Source organism: Bactrocera oleae, chromosome 3 (genome assembly GCF_042242935.1).
Source record: "Bactrocera oleae isolate idBacOlea1 chromosome 3, idBacOlea1, whole genome shotgun sequence".
Lineage (NCBI taxonomy): Eukaryota > Metazoa > Arthropoda > Insecta > Diptera > Tephritidae > Bactrocera > Bactrocera oleae.
In genome coordinates, this window is record NC_091537.1 from 11,221,154 (window position 1) to 11,245,637 (window position 24,484).

The 24,484-nt window shown below is 35.0% G+C and overlaps 7 protein-coding genes across 7 annotated transcripts; 5 read left to right on the forward strand and 2 right to left on the reverse strand.

Annotated features, from left to right (window-relative positions):
- The first annotated feature begins 289 nt into the window (after nt 1-289).
- LOC106615242 (endoplasmic reticulum lectin 1) lies at nt 290-2,465 on the forward strand. The gene is made up of 5 exons (XM_014231379.3): nt 290-611; nt 666-780; nt 849-971; nt 1,033-1,730; nt 1,799-2,465. Exons 1-5 carry the CDS (start codon nt 465-467, stop codon nt 2,336-2,338), a joined length of 1,623 nt encoding a protein of 540 aa, XP_014086854.1. The 5' UTR covers nt 290-464; the 3' UTR covers nt 2,339-2,465.
- Nucleotides 2,328-3,611, reverse strand: IFT43 (intraflagellar transport 43). The gene is made up of 5 exons (XM_014231500.3): nt 3,436-3,611; nt 3,128-3,363; nt 3,030-3,056; nt 2,811-2,942; nt 2,328-2,753 (listed from the first exon to the last, which is right to left on the reverse strand). Exons 1-5 carry the CDS (start codon nt 3,475-3,477, stop codon nt 2,483-2,485), a joined length of 708 nt encoding a protein of 235 aa, XP_014086975.1. The 5' UTR covers nt 3,478-3,611; the 3' UTR covers nt 2,328-2,482.
- Nucleotides 3,612-4,445: 834 nt separating this feature from the next.
- Nucleotides 4,446-8,106, forward strand: LOC106615227 (ATPase family gene 2 protein homolog A). The gene is made up of 3 exons (XM_036366385.2): nt 4,446-4,942; nt 5,498-6,034; nt 6,130-8,106. The coding sequence occupies exons 1-3, from the start codon at nt 4,546-4,548 to the stop codon at nt 7,644-7,646; spliced, it is 2,451 nt and encodes an 816-aa protein (XP_036222278.2). The 5' UTR covers nt 4,446-4,545; the 3' UTR covers nt 7,647-8,106.
- On the reverse strand, nt 7,601-13,006 carry LOC106615309 (uncharacterized). The gene is made up of 7 exons (XM_014231481.3): nt 12,635-13,006; nt 12,381-12,550; nt 11,991-12,318; nt 11,802-11,933; nt 8,256-8,644; nt 8,098-8,199; nt 7,601-7,987 (listed from the first exon to the last, which is right to left on the reverse strand). Exons 1-7 carry the CDS (start codon nt 12,794-12,796, stop codon nt 7,660-7,662), a joined length of 1,611 nt encoding a protein of 536 aa, XP_014086956.2. The 5' UTR covers nt 12,797-13,006; the 3' UTR covers nt 7,601-7,659.
- Nucleotides 8,886-11,743, forward strand: LOC106615310 (thiamine transporter 1). Its single transcript, XM_014231482.3, has 2 exons — nt 8,886-9,946; nt 10,015-11,743. The coding sequence occupies exons 1-2, from the start codon at nt 9,298-9,300 to the stop codon at nt 10,728-10,730; spliced, it is 1,365 nt and encodes a 454-aa protein (XP_014086957.3). The 5' UTR covers nt 8,886-9,297; the 3' UTR covers nt 10,731-11,743.
- A 105-nt stretch (nt 13,007-13,111) lies between the features above and the next one.
- spict (magnesium transporter spict) lies at nt 13,112-14,787 on the forward strand. The gene is made up of 2 exons (XM_014231401.3): nt 13,112-13,524; nt 13,582-14,787. The coding sequence occupies exons 1-2, from the start codon at nt 13,266-13,268 to the stop codon at nt 14,433-14,435; spliced, it is 1,113 nt and encodes a 370-aa protein (XP_014086876.1). The 5' UTR covers nt 13,112-13,265; the 3' UTR covers nt 14,436-14,787.
- A 152-nt stretch (nt 14,788-14,939) lies between these two features.
- LOC106615228 (solute carrier family 12 member 9) lies at nt 14,940-21,963 on the forward strand. The gene is made up of 10 exons (XM_036366384.2): nt 14,940-15,694; nt 16,606-16,740; nt 16,806-17,146; nt 17,251-18,132; nt 18,800-19,188; nt 19,246-19,437; nt 19,511-19,699; nt 19,773-19,869; nt 19,935-20,068; nt 20,301-21,963. Exons 1-10 carry the CDS (start codon nt 15,382-15,384, stop codon nt 20,497-20,499), a joined length of 2,871 nt encoding a protein of 956 aa, XP_036222277.1. The 5' UTR covers nt 14,940-15,381; the 3' UTR covers nt 20,500-21,963.
- The last annotated feature ends 2,521 nt before the right edge of the window (nt 21,964-24,484 follow it).

Consider the following 24,484-nt stretch of genomic DNA (forward strand, 5'->3'; position numbering starts at 1 on the left):
GTTTTCTTTCGTTAAATTCGTTCGTATGCATTCGTTTTGTTCGCTGTTGCAGCAGAGAACGTAAATTTTACGTTCTCTGCGGATTGCATCAATTTTGCATTCCATTTTGTTTCGTGGTGGTTTTTAAAAGATGCTGCCAGATGCTTTTCAATTTTATGGTAGGAATCAAATAGAAAAGCGGTAAGTTATAATTTAGACAGCCTCGTGGCTTAAATTACAGAATATTTGTATATTTTTATTATATTTATTAATTAAGTTGAACTGGTGTTATTGTTGACATTTCCAATAGACAAGTTTGCACAAACCTTTAACGGCTTATATATCGATATTTCATGTGCATTATACCGAAGGTGACAAGTGCAACTGCTATTCACAGCTGTGATTCCGATAAAAAGACACATCACTCAGTTTTTCGGAAATAATAGTATAATTATATTGGCAAATAAATAAATATTTGATTTAAGATGATACTTTTTGAATATATAATCCCTAAATGCGTTCTACTAATTTTACTTTGTACAAGCTCTTTAATGAGCCACGAGGCAAAGGATTTCGATGATTCTGTGCTGTATAAAATTGATTTCGATGTACCGGATATTGAAAAAGACCCAGTAAGTGTAAATAGCTTTATTTGATCTCGAGTATTTATATCACTACTATCGTAGGATTTAAAGAATCAACTCCGAACGTTTTACACCCATGATCACGAAAAGTATGACTGTGTTATCCCAATTGTGCAAGATATCAAAGAGGAGCAAACTTCTGAGGAACCTGAGCTGTGTAAGTAAACACAGTTTGAAAAAGAAAATATGTTATACTACTTGTAATGAAATAAATGTTAATTTTAGCACCATTAACATTGCTGCAACCTTTGTTCTCAACCCAAAGTTGTTCATACAGAATTGAAGCTTATTGGTCTTATGAAATTTGCCATGGACAACATGTGCGGCAATCGCACGAAGAAAGAGAAGGTTGGTGAATTATCAAGACTATAAACGCAAATATATATATATATTTTTTTTTCTTTTACAGGGAAAAGCGTTAAATTACAGGAATATTATTTAGGCAAATGGTCGCCGGAAAAGACTGAAGAACTTACAAAAGTATGGGAAACTGATCGCAAGGCAGGTATTAAATATAAAACCACCAAAATTGAAAACACCAGATATCCATACTTTGAACTGGAAATGTCTGATGGAACTATGTGTGATATTATTGATTCACCACGTACGACACGTGTTCGCTACGTTTGTTATCCACACGGCAAGAACGAGATATATTCATTTAAAGAAACGTCTTCTTGCAATTATGAAGCAATTATTCTTACATATATGCTTTGTATGAATCCTGCTTTCCACCCCGAAGAATCGAAAGAGGTTTCTATTAAATGTTTCAACGGGCTTACCGATGTACATAAACCACTAAGTATGTTGCGACAAGAGCTTAGTGAAATGCAATCAGCAGATGATGAACTGCGCATATCGAATGATGCGAGTGCTGCTGCAATGGCTCTGGCACGTTCGGCCGCGGCAGCTGAACGTTTATCTTTCTTCAATAAAGTCGGACCGGATGTTGATAAGCTTGTTCATGAGTTAATGATTGGTGCTGGTGTTGATGTACCAACGCCACCATCAGCTGACAATGAAGTTTTGCCAAATCTACCAAAAGCACCTATCACAGACATAACACCTATAAAAGAGTTCATATCGGGTAGTAATTGTTTGACTGGGGTTAGTATATATATGTTCACATATACATACTTATGTTTTATATAATATGCATAAAAATATATTTTCAGGGTACTGGTTGGTGGAAATATGAATTTTGTTACGGTCGACATGTACGCCAATTTCATAAGGATAAAAAATTGGAGTCGGAACTCTTTTTAGGGTACTTTTCCGAAAGTTCACATCGTCAATGGTTGGCGAAAAATTTGGACAAAATGCCCAAACGTGGTGGTTATTCCACAGCTCTTTGGCATCACTATGATCGTGGAACACATTGCGATCGTACGGGTTCTCCGCGCGAGGTAGATGTTAAATTAATGTGTACTCCGATTAGTAGTAGTTCGAGTTCGGTTTCCATATATTTGTTGGAACCAAAGACATGTCAATATATACTTGTTGTAGAGTCGCCAATTATCTGCGATCTGATGCAGTTAGCTGATGAATACGGTTTAGTGCAGGAAGACAATTTACAACAACTACTTCAGAAAAATACAATGCCAAATGAAGAAAATATAAAAGAGTCATCTACAACACCAACTAAAGCTGCCGGTGAAGCTGAAGCCATAGAGGTGTTACACGACGCAGTAATACCACAAGTAGTACTTGCATGAAAAATAATGTTTAATATGTATTAATAATTATATAGTACTACACTCTTGAGTGATATGTAAAACAAGTTTCAACACTATAGCTTAATAAAATAAGTTTTGATTTTTAAAATTATAAAAAAATATAAAATTTTTCACCAAGTCAAATTAAGAGTACATAGGTGGTGGAATTTCATCTGGACCGATTTCTTTTTTATGTCCACCTGCGAAGCTTTGTTGATCCGAATGAATTTCTGCAATTACTTCCGTAAACAATTTATCCCATTCCCATACTTCGTCCGGTTCATCTAAGGTATCTGGTAATTTTAAGCAGCGTGTCAAAATCGTAAGATCAATATTTTCCAATGAAGCAAATGCACTTTGATTTAATAAATCCGAATTGATTTCGCTCAAAGTGTTTAAACGTTGGGGGTTAGAACTGTAACGGAAACCTTGTCATTATATACATTTTTATACTTTTTGCTTGTGTACGCACATAGGTGGTTCAACAATTTCATTAAGTAAAATTTCATCTTTTAAATCATCCATGTCCGGAATAGTGGGTATTTCATCTCGCGGCGGTGAGCCGACAGGAGACTTTGCGAGAGACACGCTTTGGAAACGTTCACTTAAAACAAACATATGAAAATAGTAATACAATTATTTTTTAACACAAATATGTTAGTGTGTGTAAACTAATTTTTTCCAAACTCACTCATCAAATGATGCTCCTTTTTTGGATCTAAAATATGATTGTATAAGAGATAAGATAATTAAAAGTTTTTATTCGGAACAATTAGTACCGTTATTTACTTTGAACTTTTCAGTAAGCCAACATCAGCCCAACCACCCGATATGCGTCGTGGCGGTGGTTTCTTTGAGCCATCGGTTTCTTCGCTTGTAGCAGTACTAGAATTCTTTTGCAAATCCAATGTTATATCGATAGTTATTTCTTTTTCATTTTGATTGGGATTGGTTACGTTGATACTGGTTGTAGCCCCACCAACTGGATCACGGCTTTTGGAGCGCCGTCCTTTACGGGCAGTTTTCTATGCAGAATACACAATTAACCGTAAGTATTTGAGGAAAATTATAGACACGGAAATTATGATTTACTCTACCTTTCGTATAGATAATTTTAATTCTTCTGCCCAATCCATCATTGAAATCGTTAACGTTTGTTACCGTTAATTGCAAAATTGATGAATAAATGTTTTTGTTTTGCAAATAATTTTTGTATTTGTTGTTGCTTAGCAACAGTTGTTTGGCTTTGTGCTCTTGTTCGCAATAGCTCGCTGCTACCCTTTCCAGCATTCCTTTTCACTTTCAAATTCTTTGAATGGTTGCAAGAGCGCTCGGTTTCAAATAAATTTGTTTACAAATTTGAATTCTGTGATTTATTTTTTGTATGTAATATGCAAATATGTATGCATAGAATAATAGAAATATTTTGAAAAATTGTAAATAAGGAGAAAATTAAGATATACTTAGATTATGGAGTAAAGAAATTATGAATTTTTAATAATTAAAGATTAGGAAATTCCTGTTATAAATTTGGCCTTGAAGATATTAGTGGCGGATATTCAAAACATTCTGGTGGATTAGGGAATTATATTAAGCGGGGAAGTATTATGCATATTGTTCTACCATATTCATGGTAATTCATTGCAAGCAAAATGTGTGACCAACATCTCAACATACAAATGAAATACAACACGCTGTAAGTGTTGTGCAGGCGAACCCCACAAATATTAACGAAAATTTTGTGAAAAGGAATGCAGAAAAACTAGACTCGAGTTGCTGGACACTTTTTGACCGTGTGAATGTACAGAGCGACACCAAAAGAGAATTTGAAAAATATGAGGGTCAAAAAAGTCCTAATGTAAAAGCCGTCTTACAAAACACAAAACCTTGTGCAAATGTAGTTACCGTATTTGTAAAGTGTGAACTAAAAATTTAAAATTAAACTCAGTTCTTGTATATTTCTGATGTTTTTGAAAAAGTCACTAAAAATATATACAATTCTTTATAGTACCATAACAATAGTTTTGAAATTGAAAGATAATCGTAAAACAAATTACGCTTCTAAGTTGTTTATCTTATTTATTAAGCACGGCAGCACTATAAATCACCTGTTTCACAACTGCTTGCAGTTGAACGTGCCGCCTCACTATCCTCCCTAGTAAAGAAATCTACTGCAATAGTTTTTTTTTTATAGATCACATAAACAAATGCCTCCAAAAAGTTCAAATAAGAAATCAACTGCGACGTGGTATCATTGCGAAATATGCGATGTACATATTAAGTCAAAGGATCGCGAGACACACGAGAAGTACTGTCCCATTAAAGAGGATTCTACGGAGCCACTGGAATATATCCATCAAAACAAATTATATACAGTTGGAGCAGAAAAGCGTACTTTTAATGTTGAACAATTACAAGATGTATCGACAAAATATGTAAACAACTTAGTTTTTATTTCGGAAGGCGCTATGAAACTCACAAATTTATACATCGGTCAAAGAGTGCTAATAAGACCAGTAGACGCATCAGAATCAGTGGGATTGGTGCGATTGATTTGGCCCATACCTGAAAGGTTTTTAACAACAATCTTTGTCAGCGAAGGAGGTAAATAATGCTTTGCTTTCTATTATTATACTCTCGCAACCTGTTGCTACAGAGTATAATAGTTTTGTTCACCTAACGGTTGTTTGTATCACCTAAAACTAATCGAGTTAGATATAGGGTTATATACATATATATAAATGATCAGGATGAAGAGACGAGTTGAAATCCGGGTGACTGTCTGTCCGTCCGTGCAAGCTCTAACTTGAGTAAAAATTGAGATATCTTTATGAAACTTGGTAGACATGTTTCTTGGTACCGTGAGACGGTTGGTATTGCAGATGGGCGTAATCGGACCACTGCCACGCCCACAAAACGCCATTAATCAAAAACAAATAAATTGCCATAACTAAGCTCCGCAATAAGATATAACACTGTTTTTTGGTACAAAGGATCACATTAAGGAGGGGCATCTGCAGTTAAAATTTTTTTTAAAAAGTGGGCGTGGTCCCGCCCCTAATAAGTTTAATGTGCATATCTCCTAAACCGCTAAAGCTATAATAACCAAATTCACTAGGAGCAAATGTTTATTAAATATATATTTGTGTATTTTTACAGACTATAACAATTATTGGTCCGAGTTACGAGAGAAAAATCTCAAAATAACTGCACTGCCAGAAGGTTGCGTATCAGTTGCAAAGTCTGTTGTTCTACGTTTAACACAGGTGTCGGGCGAAAACACAGAACTGGTCGAAGCTCAAGTAATAGAAGTGGAGCGCTTGTTGAAGTTCGAATTGAAGAAGTTGATATTTACGAAAGACAGTCATATTTTCATGGACTTTTTTAACAAACAGCTCATTTTGCAAGTGGTTTCGTGGAGGAGTTTTTTGGAAGACTCATGTGCTAAAAACGATGAAATTTCATTAACTGAAACATTGGAAAACTTAACGTTGAAGTCTGAGGCAGCAACAAAGTACTTCGAAGTAACATTGGGTACGAAAATTAATATAGAACGAACAAAATCTACCGAAATTAAAGAAAACTCCTCACACATGACTAGTGTAAAGAAAATAGATATCGGCGGATTGGACAGCCAAATTGAGATCATTGAAGAAACTATGGATATCGCTTTGGGAATAAAAAATTTGCCTGCGGGTAAGAAATAAATATTGCTAAATGCTATTCCTTTTGAATGTATTATATATTGTATTTAAGAATTTTTGATATGGAATTTATTGTGTTTATTTCAGGTGTGAAAGTTTCGCGGACATTACTCTTGCATGGGCCCACAGGATGTGGCAAAAGCTTAATCTGCGAAGCAATGTGTTCAATTATACAGGAGAAGACTGCTAAATCAGATAGGGGGAATATTATGCGAATTAATAGCAGTGAACTATTCAGTAAATTTCTTGGTGAAACCGAAAAAAATTTAAAGGCTAATTTCGATAAGGCCTTCGAAAACTATCCGCAACCAACACTTATAATCATCGAAGACGTACATAATTTGTGCCCAAAATATGAAACCAATGAAATGACTAAACGCATCGGAGCCGCATTTTTAAATATGCTAGATATGCTGAACAGTGGGAGGGACGAGGCACAACGCATCTTTTTACTAGCTACTACATCTCAAATCCACACACTCAATCCGAATGCACGTCGCTGTGGTCGCTTGGATAGTGAAATTGAAATTGGTGTTCCAACACCTAAAGAGCGCTCTGCGATTATTCACTGTCTGCTACGCAAAATTGTACATACACTTTCCCTAGATGACGTTAACGCTGTGGCTCAAGTATTACATGGTTTCGTCGGCGCTGATATAGCCAATCTTATATATGCGGCAGCTTTGCGTGCAATGAAAGATGGTAATCGTGCATTGAACATAAATGACGTGCATGCGTCATTGACACATATCAAACCATCAGCGATGCGTGAAGTCCTTATAGAAAACCCGAATGTGCATTGGAGTGATATAGGAGGTCAGGCAGATTTGAAATTGAAGTTGAAGCAAGCAATAGAATGGCCGTTGCTACATCCCGAGAAGTTTAAACGTTTGGGCTTGAAACCGCCACGTGGCATTTTGATGTTCGGCCCACCGGGTTGTTCCAAAACGATGATCGCTAAAGCACTTGCTACCGAAAGTCAATTGAATTTTCTTTCCATAAAAGGACCTGAACTTTTCTCAATGTGGGTAGGCGAATCCGAGCGGGCGGTACGTGAAATTTTTCGAAAGGCACGCCATTTATCGCCATCTATTGTATTCTTTGATGAAATAGATGCTATTAGTGGAGAGCGGTCAGATGGCGGCTCCAGTTCGGGTACATCCGTTAAAGAACGCGTACTTACACAGTTACTCACGGAAATAGATGGTGTGGAGGCTTTGGGGAATGTCACCATTGTAGCAGCAACCAATCGACCTGATATGATTGACAAAGCACTTTTGCGACCAGGTCGTTTCGATCGCATTGTCTACGTAGGTCTACCAAATGCGGAAGCACGACAAGAAATCTTCCGCATTAAATTATTACCTATGCCGTTAGCGGATGATGTAGACATAAATATGCTTGTGCAACGCACTGAAGGTTATTCCGGTGCCGAGATACAAGCTGTATGTCAAGAAGCAGCTTTAAAATGTTTAGAGGATAGTTTCGACGCTGAAAGTGTAAATTGGACGCATTTCGAATTCGCTTTAAATGCGGTACAACCACGTACAAGTCCGAAACTCTTGGCTCTCTACAATGAGTACAATAAACAAAGCAGATACTAGCAGATGCACGAAACTAACAAACTACATGATTTGTTGAGAAATCCAAAATATCGTTCTTCGTAAAGTCGTCATATCCTCCATTATTTTGTAATGCCTCCTTTTTGTCAACAGCTGCGGTAATTGTTACGGTTTCGAGTTCGGTATTCAAGCCTTCGTTGCTTATGCAATGTATATCACTCAAACTGGATAAATTATTTAGTACAGTAAAGTTGCTCTGCGCATTTATACCTATATCACCCATATCAACAGCGTCGGTTGCGATCGCTTCGGGTGTTCGCAAGATGTTCAATAATGTCGAATTCTTTAACTCTGTAGTTTTAAAATTAAAGTTGAGATTTTCGCTAAAAAAAAAAACAACAAATAAAAACAATGTAAATTTATATATAAATATGTAGTACGTATATATTATATAATATATAAATAACTATAAGAAAAATGATTGCTGCTATACCTTTTAGAAGAGTGTTTTTTCATATGGCGTGCCAAGGCGGATGATTGATTAAATTTCCATTCACAAAATTTGCATTGAAAAGGCTTTTCACCTGAGTGAATACTAAAAGAAATGATAAAATAAAACATAACAGCAAATTTTATCTGCAATTAAATTACCGTATGTGAGAAACCAAATTTGATCGCCTGCCAAATAATTTGCCACAATCAGCACACTTGTGCCGGCGCATGTCTCGATGCATTGCCGCAATGTGCTCCATTAAATAACTACGTTTTGTAAATGCCTTTTGACACTTTCCACACACATTGTCCTTTACGGTTTTATGCACAGGCTCGTGGCGGCGTAATTCACGCAGTGTTTTAAAGTCTCGATTGCATTGGCCACAAAGGTATTCACGTTGCTCCAAATGCGTTGTCTTGTGTGCCTTCAAATTGCTGGATGTGGTAAAGAAGTTAGCACAAATTTCACATTGGAAACGCTTTTCGCCAGTGTGTGTACGCTGGTGTATAAGTAAATTGCTAGATTGCTTAAACTGCCGTGGACATTGCTACGATACATTAAAAAGTCAAAACAAAATAAAGTGAATTTTTTTATACGTGTTTTTGGTTGAATATATGTATGTATGTATGGAGATGTGTATTTTAGTTTTTGCATTGTATTTTTATTGTTTACTTATAAGTGTAAAACTCTTTGCTAACTGATGATATACTAAAATAACGAAGGTATTTTTAGTATTGGAATGTGTTTTTTTTTGCGGAAAGATCGCACTTTTTATTTATCACTTTGATCAGTCGAATCTTTTATACTCACATAAGTACGAGTATGTATGCAGTTCAGTTTATTTACAATTGTTAGCTTAGTTTTTAAAGAAAGAAATACTAGCATTGTCCGGCTTTATACTCGTATTGTCTTTACGTCACATGTTAGTTTAGTGATGCGGAGTGTGTGGTAATCATTTTTTTTAATCAGCAATGTTCTTATTTTAATCGCTCTGATAGCTATGATTATAGTCCTATTTTAATTGCTTTGATAGCTATGATAAAGTATGGTTAATTGACGTCTTGGCATTGCAAGAGATTTAACATGTTTGTGCACATTAGTTAAGCGAAGCGTGTTGTTGCTACAGGTGCTGGCGTAGTTCGATGTTATTTATTTTTATTTAGTTGCTGCCAAACATTTGGCGGTCAGATCGCACTTAAGATGCAATCGTGGTTACGTGTTTCATTGTTGTTATGGGCATTTGGATTTTTTCGTGAGTTTCGTCCATCTGAACCGTTTGTTACCGAATTTTTGAGCGGTCCGTGGCGTAATATCACTGCTGAGCAGGTTAATAAAGAGATTTATCCATTTGGTACTTACTCTGTGCTAGCACAACTTGCCATCATTTTCCTAATAACGGATATTCTTCGCTACAAACCGATCATTATTGTCTCCGCGTGCTCAGGCATAATACTCTACGCTATTCTCTTGTGGACAGATCAAATATGGGAGTTACAAGTGGGACAAGTATTTTACGGCACTTTTACGGCTACCGAGGTTGCGTACTACACATATATTTATGCCAAAGTGGACAAGGAGCGATATCAGATTGTCACCGGCCATACGCGTTCGACAATTTTATGTGGAAAATTTTTATCTGCAGTTTTAGCGCAAATTTTGGTTTCTACCGAAATTATGGATTACAAGGGCCTGAATTATATCTCATTCGGTTCGCATATTATTTCGCTTTTAATCGCTATACTTTTGCCACCGGTACGTAGAAGTTTGTATTTTTACACAAATCAAAGTAGTGAACCTATAGACTTTAGAGCAAAGCAGAATTCGGTTACGAATAATATACAAAATGAAGGTGAGTCCTACAGTACAACGTTTATGCACAATTCATCACAATAATTTTTAAATATTTAACAACTTTAGTTTTATCAAAAAATGGAATAGCTGCTGATATCACAACTACTTTAAGCGACATATCTACCGTATCGCCGAAATTTTCATGGTTCAATGCGTATAAATTAATTGTGAATCACATGGTGAGTGCTTATACTAATCAAAACGTGATTCGTTGGAGTTTCTGGTGGGCTTTTGCCACATGCGGACAAGTTCAAGTGTTTTCTTATGTGCAAATTCTGTGGAAGGAAATAGATCCAAGTGACGAGAGTTTCTACAATGGCGCGGTCGAAGCAATTGCAACGCTTTTAGGTGCTGGCAGCGCTATGTTCGCTGGAATCGCTAACACTAGCCATCATAAAAAGTGGCATATGTGGATATTGACTGTCTGTTCGCTATTTATGGGGACTTTCATAATTATTTCATCGCTGACACATTCTGTTTGGGTTGCATATGCTATGTATATTCTTTTTGCTATTTCATATTTCTTCGTTATAACTACTGCCAGTGCGATTGTGGCAGAAAATTTGGCAGACGATAGTTTTGGCTTGATTTTTGGTATTAATACACTAGCTGCTCTTGTGCTACAGGCAATTTTGACACTAGTAGTGGTGACTGATACGGGTTATGGTCTAGGCCCACGTGAGCAATTTTTTGTTTATGGCTGTTACTACATTGTAGTGGCAATTATGTACTTTGGCGCTGTATTCTTGCGAATGTTGTTTAAGAAACCACCGCGTGTTTAGTACAAAACAAAAAATATATTTTAACGCCCAAAATTGTGTACTTATTTCAATAAAACATATATAATATAACTTTACTACTGAAATTATTCCAAAATACATATTTTCGCTATACTTTTTAAAAACAACACATACCTTGCAATGGAAAGTTTTTTCCTTTGAATGCAACAATTTGGTCATTTCAACGGGATTGGAGTTTTTATAATGTTTATTGGGTTCCGAGCGCTTTTCGCTCAACGGCACATCGATACTGACCTTGGTAGAAGTCTATATTACATAAATCATATTATTGTGACTATTGTATGCGAAACAAACAAAAGATACCGAAATAGCTAGGTCCGCAGTAATATCGGTTTTCAAGTTGATTTCTCTATTTAAGCTCAAGTGTGGATGTTTGATTGCAAAAACTTCATTCAATGTATCTTCATTGGCTTCTGATCGTGTCAAACTGATCCAAGTGACGAGAGTTTCTACAATGGCGCGGTCGAAGCAATTGCAACGCTTTTAGGTGCTGGCAGCGCTATGTTCGCTGGAATCGCTAACACTAGCCATCATAAAAAGTGGCATATGTGGATATTGACTGTCTGTTCGCTATTTATGGGGACTTTCATAATTATTTCATCGCTGACACATTCTGTTTGGGTTGCATATGCTATGTATATTCTTTTTGCTATTTCATATTTCTTCGTTATAACTACTGCCAGTGCGATTGTGGCAGAAAATTTGGCAGACGATAGTTTTGGCTTGATTTTTGGTATTAATACACTAGCTGCTCTTGTGCTACAGGCAATTTTGACACTAGTAGTGGTGACTGATACGGGTTATGGTCTAGGCCCACGTGAGCAATTTTTTGTTTATGGCTGTTACTACATTGTAGTGGCAATTATGTACTTTGGCGCTGTATTCTTGCGAATGTTGTTTAAGAAACCACCGCGTGTTTAGTACAAAACAAAAAATATATTTTAACGCCCAAAATTGTGTACTTATTTCAATAAAACATATATAATATAACTTTACTACTGAAATTATTCCAAAATACATATTTTCGCTATACTTTTTAAAAACAACACATACCTTGCAATGGAAAGTTTTTTCCTTTGAATGCAACAATTTGGTCATTTCAACGGGATTGGAGTTTTTATAATGTTTATTGGGTTCCGAGCGCTTTTCGCTCAACGGCACATCGATACTGACCTTGGTAGAAGTCTATATTACATAAATCATATTATTGTGACTATTGTATGCGAAACAAACAAAAGATACCGAAATAGCTAGGTCCGCAGTAATATCGGTTTTCAAGTTGATTTCTCTATTTAAGCTCAAGTGTGGATGTTTGATTGCAAAAACTTCATTCAATGTATCTTCATTGGCTTCTGATCGTGTCAAACTGCTGACGTCAATTTCGATATCATTTAGCATGTCCTCGCCCGCCACTGCGCACACTTTATCATTAATAACTTCATTATTCGTTTGCATAGTACTGCGTTCGAACATGTCGCATATATTGCTATAAATAGCAGAGGTAACACCAGCATCCTTGCAGGTATCACCAATTGGTGCACTTGAAGAAAAGCATGAGGAATCCTGATTTCTGTTGAAATTAAATTGAATTTATCAATTGTTATACATGATAGTGAATCAATTTAATTTCACATTGTATTTGTGCTTATTCCACATATTCCCAGGCTACCGCCAGCAGTACCATTCCCTATATAATCACGTAATCGGCGTTCAGATGCTTCAGCAAGCTGTTGTAAGTTATAAGCATCCAATAGCCGGTACAAACATGACTGACAAAGAAGCGTTGGTAATGTTTCATCATACTACCAAAGAAATCGAGAAAACATTTGTATATTTTAATATGGTCTATTTTAATTCTTTGGTAATGTTGCAGGCAAGCCACGAACCTTGAATATATTCAATTTTTCTACTATTTCAATAGGCCTCAATGGAAAAGTGGGGCTATAAAGGTATATAGACATTAACAACTCACTTTTTAAGCAAATGCGACAGCAACTTGTCTGAAAATTCATAACTTGTTCACTTAACTTTTGGCAAAAAAAAACCATGTGTGACGCGAAACAAAATATACAACGATAGTCCAAGATAACACAGCTGAATGATGTACACAAGTGTGGCCAGAATTTGGAAATTTTTCCCAGTGATATCCATATACATTTATTACTAACAACTGTTCATAATTTATCAAAAGATAACAAACGAAATTAAAACATTGCGTTTTCAAAAACACATCTAGAAAATAGCCTGGAATAAAATGTATATGAATTGTAGTAGAAAAGCTGAAAGGTTTCGGCTAAAGTAATTTTTATGTCTGGTAACATTTCTCTTCATTGATAACATTCATCCCAATTCGTAATTTTTGTGTTTTGCTTAATCTGAGTCATCCTCCTATCAATATTTAGTTATTACGAACATTCTTTAACTAAACTTATTGTTAAGTGATATCTTGAGATTTTTCTTTAAAGAAATTTCCAATAAATTTAAGTAAAAATATTCAACGATATAAAGCCTACGGAAATGAGTAGTGAATCGATTGGAACTGGCAGCAATAATTTAGCTTCAACGAACCCAACGCCGTTGTTGTCTGAGTTATACTCCCAGATTGACTTCTACATTGGAGTGGGGTTAGCAATTAGTTCTTGCTTTTTTATCGGATCTAGTTTCATAATAAAGAAGAAAGCTCTGATGCGTTTAAGTAGACAGGGTGAGATGCGAGCAGCTGCTGGCGGATACGGATATTTGAAAGAATGGATTTGGTGGGCTGGCTTATTAACAAGTAATTCCCTAGATAATTTGATAAATGTAAAAGCTACTTTAAAACTTTTATTTATAGTGGCACTCGGGGAGGGTGCAAATTTCGCAGCTTACGCGTTTGCACCTGCTTCGCTTGTAACACCATTAGGTGCTTTAAGTGTGATTATATCAGCAGTAATGGCGTCGAAATTTTTAAATGAAAAACTTAATCTTTTGGGAAAAATTGGTTGCGTTCTATGTATCTTGGGTTCTACCATCATCGTAATACATTCACCAAAAGAGAAAGAGGTTGAAAACTTAGAGGAGTTATTTGAAAAATTACAAGATCCTGGCTTCATTTTTTACGTGCTTTGTATACTTGGCTCAACAGCGTATGTTGCGCTTTTTATTGCTCCTCGATATGGACATTCAAATGTTACGGTGTATACATACCTTTGCTCAGGCATTGGTTCCTTAACTGTAATGTCGTGCAAAGCGCTTGGCCTGGCAATTCGAGATACTTTAAATGGCTCTAGTAACGATTTCACCACTTGGATGCCGTGGTTCCTGATATGTGTAACTGTTACATTCATCGCTATTCAAATGAATTATTTAAACAAAGCTTTGGACGTTTTCAACACCGGCATAGTAACCCCGGTGTATTATGTTATGTTCACGTCCCTTGTGATAACAGCCTCTGCAATACTATTTAGAGAATTCACACATATGCGTTTTGAAGATATATTGGGCGATGTGTGTGGCTTCTTTGTAGTAATCTTAGCTGTTTTCATATTAAATGCATTTAAGGATATGGATGTTTCTTTGAATGATGTGCGCAGCATTATGCGACCCAAAATGCAACGAGTTTCGCAATATGATGAGGAAGTTTTGGTAGCGAATCCCAAAGAGCGGCGATACTCATATGGATCTGGTGATATTTTTCGAAAAGCTTGACGTAAACAACGTCATCGAGTTTAAATATATAATTTTGACCTAAATGTTTAGTTACTAGTTTGCGTTGACGACTAATTACAATCACAATGCCTTTCCTACATTTCCAAATTTCCCTAAAGGGATTAACCTTAGAAAATTAGATATGTATAATTTATATACTTAACATGTATCGGTAGTTTTAATAAAAATAAATCTAATTAATATACAGTATTTGATAAAACATGGCGGTAAATTACACAGAAATTAAATAATTTTGAAGTTTGGCCATATGTAAATTGGAATAGTAATAATTAATATTTAATTTTTGTTCACATGCTTAAACCACTAAATAAATTTTAGTATGATCACTTTATTCAAGAATTTTTTTTTAAATAATTGTTTTTTATGAATATACAGTAGGAAATAGAGTGTTGGAAAATGACTTAGCGATCATAACAAATCTAATGACAGCTCTTTTAATTTGTTTATGATTCTTTTTCGTTTATTTTGCTTCTTTGTTTTATTTTGCCTCCTACACACATCATTCTTAATATCCACATCAGCTCCATTGCTGACAGCTGATGATTCAGTTCGGTTTTCAACTTGATTATACCAGATTATACTTTGTAGTTTTCTGTTTTTATTTCGTGGTGTCTTCAATAAAGAATTCAAATAATGTAAATTGGAGAAAATCGTGTATTAGTTATAAAGTTAAGGAACAAGTAAACGGTAGTTGATATTGATTGTGTGCACCTGCGAGTGAGACGTTTTTTATGCGTATTTGTATCATCTATTGTATAAAATAACGAAATACATTTGTTATAAATACTTTTCTAGACCTATAATAAATTGTGTTCAGTAAGTTATTGACCAAAATTGGGTATTATTTTTTGTGGGCGTTCGTTTGAGCAAAACACGCAAATTGTCGCGTTTAGCCGCTGACGAACCTGTAGCTGGCATAATTGAGATGAACCAGCAGCCAGTTGAAAGACGAAACGGTGGCGCTGAGACCGCTGCAAGTGATGAGACGGCACCAATTGCTTCACATCGTAGTAGTGGGGCTTCCTCAATGTTTCGTTCTTTTGGTTCATTGTTTGGAGCAAACAGTAACAATGTTGGAAATAGAGGTATACATTCCCCTACGAATGCGGATGTTCATGGATACGTAGAGTTTGGTATGCAAGATCCAGATAGAAGCGGTCGCACGCTGGGCACTTTTGCAGGCGTATTTAGCCCAGTAGCATTGTCAATGTTCAGTGCTTTAGTCTTCATACGTGTGGGTGAGTACTATTCGTGTAGTTATGTATTTGTTAGTTACAACAAGTATTAATAAACATGCATACATATTGGGTAAAACACATCAGCAAATACCATAAATATGTTAAATGTAAAACACCCTTTAAGTAGTAGGTGATAATGCTTTATATTTTATATTGTATTGCACTAATTGGCAAAAAAAAAAATAATAATTGTAAAGAGATAGGAAATTCACATATGTATGTTACAATGACATGCCTACATCTGAATAATTCCAATTGTGTTAAATTACTACTTTAGTCAGTGACTTTATGAAAGAACCCATATTGCAATGGAGAAACCTACAAATTTTTACACCTGCTAATGTATTTTATTAGTCGCTTTTCATAGCGGAAATACATTTGGCGGTTTGACCTTGCCTCTCGTGTGGTAAAAGCTTTAAGAAACTACTTCTTGATGTTGGTCGGTCTAACGGTTGTATATTTGTAGAACGGCCATTACAATCCCTACACCATAGCGGACAGCTATATTTATATAATAATATAATATAATAGATAAGGATATTTAATAATATAATAGATAAGGTTACCGTTAAATGTTCCAGCAAAGCTAAATCATTTTTATACTATGCCAGATGCAATTAGATAAATATTTTAGCATTGCTGAAAATATTTATTAAAATTTTGGTGTTTGTAATAATATATATATGTATGTACATATGTACGAGTATCTAAATAACAACCTTTTACTGTAGACATAGGAATATTTATAAATGTACCTATGGCTACGAGAATATCTTTCAGTTCACCTGAGTCATTAATTATAAGAATTCTATGTGATTAATGTTAACAAATAGATTGTATATTATCTATTTAAAATAACTGCTTTGGTTAGTTGAACAAATACACATGGTTTTTAATATTTGTAATTTTAGGCTTTATTGTCGGCAATGCTGGTCTTTATGTGACGCTTTTGCAATTCGTTATCGCATACTTAATTCTTTTGTTTACCGTTGCATCAGTATGTGCAATCTCCACTAATGGTGCCGTGGAAGGAGGTGGCGTCTATTGTGAGTAATTGATTACTTTTACATATTACACTATTGCAGTTATGTTTTATCTCATTATCATTTAGTCATGATAAGTCGTACCTTAGGCTTAGAGTTTGGCGGCTCGATTGGTACGCTTTTCTTTCTTGCAAATATTGTTGGTTGTGCCATGGCTGTATCTGGTTGTACCGAGGGCATGATGGAAAACTTTGGCAATGGTGGTTATTTTACACAAGATAATGAGGGCTTATTACCTGATGGCACATGGTGGCGTTTTCTTTTTTCCACCATAATCAATACAGCAATATTGGTGGTGTGTTTGATTGGTGCGGCACTCTTTGCTAAGACATCGGTATTAATTTTGGGTATTGTGTCAATATGTTTGTTGGCCACATATATAAGTTTTCTGGCTGAAGGCCCAAAGGAAGTAAGTATGCATTTATCTACACATGCATTAATTTGATAAATTATATATCAGTTGATTTTTACTCTGTACATACATGTACTAATATTAATGTTTCTTTTTTTCAGATTGATCGCCCTAAAGAAAATAACATCTTTAATATGACGAAACTGCAATATACTGGTCTGGACAGAAAAACGTTAATGGACAACCTTTATCCACATTATGTACAAGATTACACCTCGAATGGTAAAATGGTCGATTTCGCCACAACATTTGGTGTCTTGTTTGCCGGTGTGACCGGTATCATGGCCGGGGCAAATATGTCGGGCGAATTGAAGAGTCCATCGAGAAGTATACCAACTGGCACCTTATCGGCTGTGTCTTTTACATTCGTTTCTTACATTTTACTGGCATGCCTGATGGCATTTACTACACCAGCCGTAACCATGCAAAATAACTATCTCTTCCTTATGCCGGTAAACTTTTGGCCACCCTTTACAGCCATTGGTATACTTACAGCTACATTTTCAACCGGTCTAAGTGGTCTAATTGGTTCAAGTCGTATATTGGAAGCTCTTTCAAAGGATCAAGTATTTGGTTCACTTTTAAATTTCGTATTACGAGGCACATGGAAGGGCAATCCTGTTGCGGCGGTGTGCACAAGCTGGTTGCTCGTAGAATGCATATTATTAATCGGTTCGTTGAATGCAATTGCACAGGTTAATTCTGTATTATTTATGCTTTCTTATTTGGCAACCAATTTGGCTTGCTTGGGCATCGAGTTGACTGGTGCACCAAATTTCCGTCCACTTTTTAAGTATTTCACGTGGCACACCTGCCTGATTGGTCTGCTTGGCACACTCATTATGATGTTTGTGATAAATCCAATATATGCGTCGTCCAGTATTATTCTGTGTTTAATTTTGGTGATAGCGCTGCACCTATTCTCGCCAGCTTCACAGGGTGCACAGTGGGGTTCCATTTCGCAAGCGCTCATGTTCCATCAGGTGAGTACAAAATGAGAAACAAAATTAATATACACATACATGTATTTGCTGAACAGGGTATGTTAAATTTGCCACAAAATTTGTAACACCAGTAGAAAACGTCGGAGACGTTAAAAATTATGTATATATAAATGATCAGCATGTCGATCTAGACATGTTCGTCTGTCTGTCCGCCTGTTTGTATATACGCGAACTGGTTCCTCAGTTTTTGTGATATCGATCTGAAATGTAACACACGTCCTTTTCTCCCCATGAAGCTGCTCATTTGTTGGAACCGCTCATATCGAACCACTATAGCATAGCTGTCATACAGACTGATCTATCTAATCAAGTCCTTGTACAGAAAAGTTTTGTATTTGACGAGATATCTTCAGGAAATTTAAGGAGAACTATTATCCAGAGTGAATTTTTATTCGAAAATTTTTTTAAGATCGGACCACTGTAACATATAGCCGCCATATAAAAACATCGATCAAAAACCAATCTGTGTATGAAAAACTTTTTCGTTCACGAGATATCTTCATGAAATTTGGCGTGGATTATTATCAATTGTTGTTGAATCAAGTTCTTGTATGCAATCTTTTGTATTAGTGAAGGGTGTTATAACTTCGCTGCAAACAAAGTTAACATTTTTTCTTGTTTTATTATAAAATTATTTCGTTTCTAGGTACGCAAGTACTTGCTAATGTTAGATTCACGTAAGGATCATGTTAAATTTTGGCGCCCTCAAATGCTATTGCTAGTATCATCGCCCCGTTCATGTTGTCCTCTTGTCGATTTTGTTAATGACATGAAAAAAGGTGGTCTCTACGTAATTGGACATGTAAAAGTTGGTGACTATACAGCCGTTGAAGATCCAACGATCGAAGAAAATAAATATTGGCTTTCCTTTGTTGATCATATGAAAGTAAAGGCGTTTGCTGAAGTTACATTAGCCAAATCCATACGTGAAGGTGTACAACATCTAATACGTTTATCTGGTATAGGTGCAATGAAACCCAATACAATAATCTTAGGTTTCTATGACAATGAAACGCCGAGGGATTTCTTCGAGGCGTAAGTTCTATACTTTATTATATTGCAATTAATTTAATATTTTTTATGCTTTTATAGTGGCACTTCACCGTATAAAACGGAGGGATTTAATCATGGTGAAATTCAAAACTTTCCAATACGTCGTGATGGCGAAGAGAAACATATTGATGTCGCCGAATACGTTGCGATTATGAGCGATGTGCTGCGTATGAAAAAAAATCTATGCTTATGTCGACACTTTCATCGTTTGGACAAAAACTTTATTGCCAAGTAAGAATGTGATTAAATATGCAGTTCACTGTAAATTTAGCTGTCATGCAAATCGATATGTTTTATTTAATAGGAGCAAACATTTAAGATATATAGACGTTTGGCCAATCAACGTTTTTAATCCAAATTCAAATAATCCTTTCGATGTGGTCTCACTATTCATGATGCAATTAGCCGTGATAATAAATATGCTCGCCAAGTGGAAACATTTACGTTTGCGTGTTTTTCTGTGCGAATCAAATAATGAAAATTCGAATATAAGGTATGCAAATTTACTTTGTGACGTCTTCCTTGTATATATTTTCAGATAACATGTCACAATTTTTATCCATTAGTTCTTTTGACACACAAATGCCACAGTTGGATAATTTCGCCAGAATGAAACTCGAACAATCACTGAAGAGTTTACGTATTGAAGCGGATATAATTGAGGTAATTAGGTGTAGCAAGCAAAATCATATGTCATTAGATAACTGACGTTTATTTAACTATTTCAGATTCAAGAATGGAACAGCGATTCGGACTTTACAAGCCATTCACGTATACTAAAGCAATTCACAAGTCATGCCGACGAAGACCTTGAAGTTATTACTGAGGAAAATATCAATCGCTCACTGCTATATATGCAAAGGTGAGTTCTTTTATTTATACATTTCTTCATTAGCATAAATAGTTATATACAGTGTACGAAAATGCAAATGTGAATTTCATGATTTTCTAAACAAAAAAAAAAAAAAAAACACGAAAAACTTTATCATATATGTATATGAATACATATGTATATGTATGGTGATATCTGTATAATAATGGTGCGGTTAGTTTAGTCAAACGCGGAAATATTTTTATTCTTTTATTCTTTTCAGAGCCAATCAAATAATACGCGAGCGTTCCGATCAGACTGCTGTTTCTTTTATATATTTGGCTGCACCACCACAAATTGGCACACCTGACTTTAAAGAGCGCAGTGCTCGTTATATTGAGTTACTTACAGAGTTGACTGCCGAATTACCACCGACTATTCTGGTGCATGGCATAAGCACAGTTACGTCGACCACACTTTAAATTTATAAATATCCGACTGTGTGTGTGTGTGTGTGTGTGGCGCACTTAAATACTGCTACGTCAATGGTCGCAACAACTGGCGAATGAATCTACATACATTTTTAAAATTTTTGATCCTTTTGTTTATATGTGATTTGACATAGTTCAAAATTTTAACTTATAATATGAACAATTTTACACATATTTTGAGTAATACGTTGTTAACTATCTGTTTTGTTGGCGTAATTAAATAGTCAACAACATTTGAATGAACAATTACATTATTATTATATGTATTTTCAGAATACTATAGTATTTCAATATAATAATGTCAGGCGTACTATTTTTTATAGACGAAGAAAAGTAAACAATTTTGGGTAAATAGACAACAACGGATTTTTTTTTTATCAAGTTAACAACATTTATATTTTATCAAAATTAAACGTCTAAACCGCGAAAGAAAATTGTTTCAATTTAATCATTTTATAGTAGTGACAAAATATGCTTGTCAGAAGTTCCGTTATGTTCTTATAAGATAGCTGCATATCAGTGTATTTCAAAAACCAAACCATATACATATGAATAACTATACAGAGTATAAAAACATTATATTAGAGTTGCCCTTGTTTATAAGTTTTAATTATTATTATTTAACAATTAGTGAAAGATAATTGTCAAAAGGCAAACTTTTTTTAAATGCATTCATTATTCGAAATAATGTCAGACATATTGCGCGAAGCTTTTAGAGTAATTATTAAATGCATTTTTACAATTTGTGTAATTTTTGCATTCCATTGGAAATTTAATTTTCTTTTTTAAATAATGTTATAAATTGAGAAGAACACTTGAACTCTCGAGACGCCTATAAAACAATATTGCTACCTACTATAACTTTTCCAGCATGAATTGAACAGTTTAATTAATTTTGTTGTAAACATGAACTTTCATTTGTATAAGGACATTTTGAGTAGGTATTATATATGCTTTAAAAAAGGATGTACGTAATTTCTCCATGACATCTATACTAACTATAACTCAAAGAGTTGTGTTGCAATATACTCAAATGTATTTGTGCCCTCAATTTTTATTATCTAAAACATTTCTCAAATAATTATACCTAACACCAAAATCTACAAATAACATTACCTTAAGCTAAAATGTAACTAAATTGCATCTACATATGTATATTTAGACGTATGAACAATTATATTTAATTAAATGTGATTATATTAACATATGCAAACTGTTTAAGGCTATAAACCATATTTTATTATTATTTTTAATTAATGAAAAAAACAAAGCTATTTTCGTTTATATAAAACACATTTTTAGAAGACGTACATACATACATATAAAATATATATACATACCTAACACGTTTTGCGTATTATAATAAAAATATACAAATATATAAAATGCGAGTCATATATTCGCTTTAAATGAGTATTTGTGAGCAAATGTTTTTAACAAAAAAAAAAAAAATAAGTCTAAATAAAAATAATGATTTTATTATACAAAGATTCAAGTAATATTTTTGTATAATTTATAAACTGTCAAAAGACTCTTTTGATAAAATCAAAATATAGAGAATATACAGAACATGCAAAAAAAATTTGGTAGTGATTGGATCAGTTGTCTCCGATTAATCACGCAAGCAAATTCGAAAAATGTTGTTTCGAGATAGAGCGTTTAAAGATAAAGTGATTAAACTGTAATAGCTAAACGGTTACATTTTAGAAAGCGGTAACTTAAAGACTATTCGAGATATCGTTTTAAATTTTAGTATGCTATTTTTAAAGGTGTAACTTATCGAAATGTGAAAAAAATCAATTTTTGTAAAATTTCACACTAGGTGTGCGCCCTAAAGCTTGGGTTACCCTTCTTTCACGCCTTTTTTTAAACAGGCGCTTATGTATTCTCAGAGACAACAGTTCCCAACTGGTTGTTGTTTAATGTACACAACGTGTTGGGTTGCGTCGCGAAAAGCGTGTGCTTTTATTATTCGAGTTTACAATCTCAACAAAAAAATTTTATTTTTCGACAAGTGTGGTAATGTGTTACCTTTGATTTATATGTATGTGGATCATCTTACTTTATTCTGCAATGCAGGATTGGGCGCTTTCTTACGAAGTGTTTTTATACAATATTATTAAAACAAAGTTGTTTATTTAGACATTCTGTGTTTCGCTATTTGAAATTGGTTTAACTGAAGTGCTCGCTGAGTGCGATGTAGATAAATGCTCCATAAATAACTATATATATTTACCATAAATATTTACTGTAGCTTACATCCTTTTAACACGTTCTCTTTTACGTCGATTAAACGCTTATTAAGATAAGGCGAAAGTCATAAATGTCAACGATCGGACCATATCTCTTTGTCCTGATTCAACACTAATTCAAATAAGTGTGTGTGAGTGTGTACTACTGCATTGTATTGCTTGTGCATTTGGGTAAGTAAACACAAACAGACGGAGTAATTATGATACGCATCGGTTACTGAGCGCTACCTTTTCCGAGTTCGAAATTTATGTAAGCACGTGTGTTTACCTGTAAAAGCAGATCAATGCCAACAACAAATGTTTGCATCGTCCTTCTGTATGTTTGTCCAGCGGATTGTGCTTGCCGCTCTTGATCCTTCTTATTACGAAAGTGTCAATAAATTCACGTAAATGTGACAATTAGGTGCCATAATGAGTTTATCTCAACAATGACATTAGGCGACAGTTATATACCTATTGATTGGAAAGAGGCACCTAACGGATGTGATATAAATTGTTGTTGTTGTTATTGCTACCATAACTGGCATAGTTTTGATTTTGGAGTGCGCTAAAATATTTATACTGTCTTGTGTTGTAAAAAGGACGAACTGTTGTGTTGTTGGAGTTTGATAAGTGACTTTTAGTTGGAAGTTATCTAAGTAATCGTATCAAGTAGAGGGACGAATTCTTGGAAAGTGTGCTCGCAATAATGGGTGTCTTGGTTCGAATAATTTTAAGTATAATTGAATTAAAAACGGTTATTTGCTACCGCTTAATTTTCAGTCACAATATGAAAATACGGTTTTGGCAACTATACGCTATAGTGGTTTGAGCTGAACTATTTTTCGGAGATTGTAGCGTTGTCTTGGACAATAATCCATGCCAAATTTCAAGAAGATATGTTTCTATTCAAATAAAAATGTATCCTACAAGTATATAAAAACCTGAATATGATCGATGGGTTTGTATGATGGCTATGTGCTAGTGATCCGATATCGTCGGTTCCGACAAATGAGCAGTTTCTTGGGGAGAAATAAACTTTTGCAAAATTTCAGATCGATACCTCAAAAACTGAGGGACTAGTTCGCGTATATACAGACGGACAGACAGACGGGCATGGCTAAATCGACTGTTCTTTTGGGTGCTACAAACTTGGTGGTAAACTTAATATGCCCTGTTCACTTGCAGAACCAGTTTATGGCTGAAATACACTGTTAAACTTGCCACTGTGTGCCACCTAATCAAAAATGTTTTTTCAAGACCTTCGTCACCTATATACATTAAGACCAGAAAGTTTCCGGAAATTGTAAGTAAAACGAAACATTTTTAATCTCCATCAATATTTATTTTGTCGCCTTCAAAATATGCTCCTTCTGAAGTGATACACATATACCCCCTCTTTTTCCAATTCAAACATGTCCTTGTTGGCGCTATCCGGGATCGCCTTCAATTCCCTCTGCGAATTTTCTTTTACGGGTTCCATGTAACTGGTAACTTGAGTTTTGGAAACAAAAAAAGTCACATGGGCCAAATCCGGTGAATACGATGGTTGATCGATGGTATTGAACGAGTTTTTGGTCTTAAAATCGTTCACAATTACAGCTCGGTGCGATGGCGCATTATCGACATCGACCGTTTAAGACGGATGTTTTCGCGCAAACGTCTCAAAACGCACAAACAATACTCTTTATTGACCGTCTGTCCCGTTGAAACGAATTCATGATCAACCAAACCTCGAATATCGG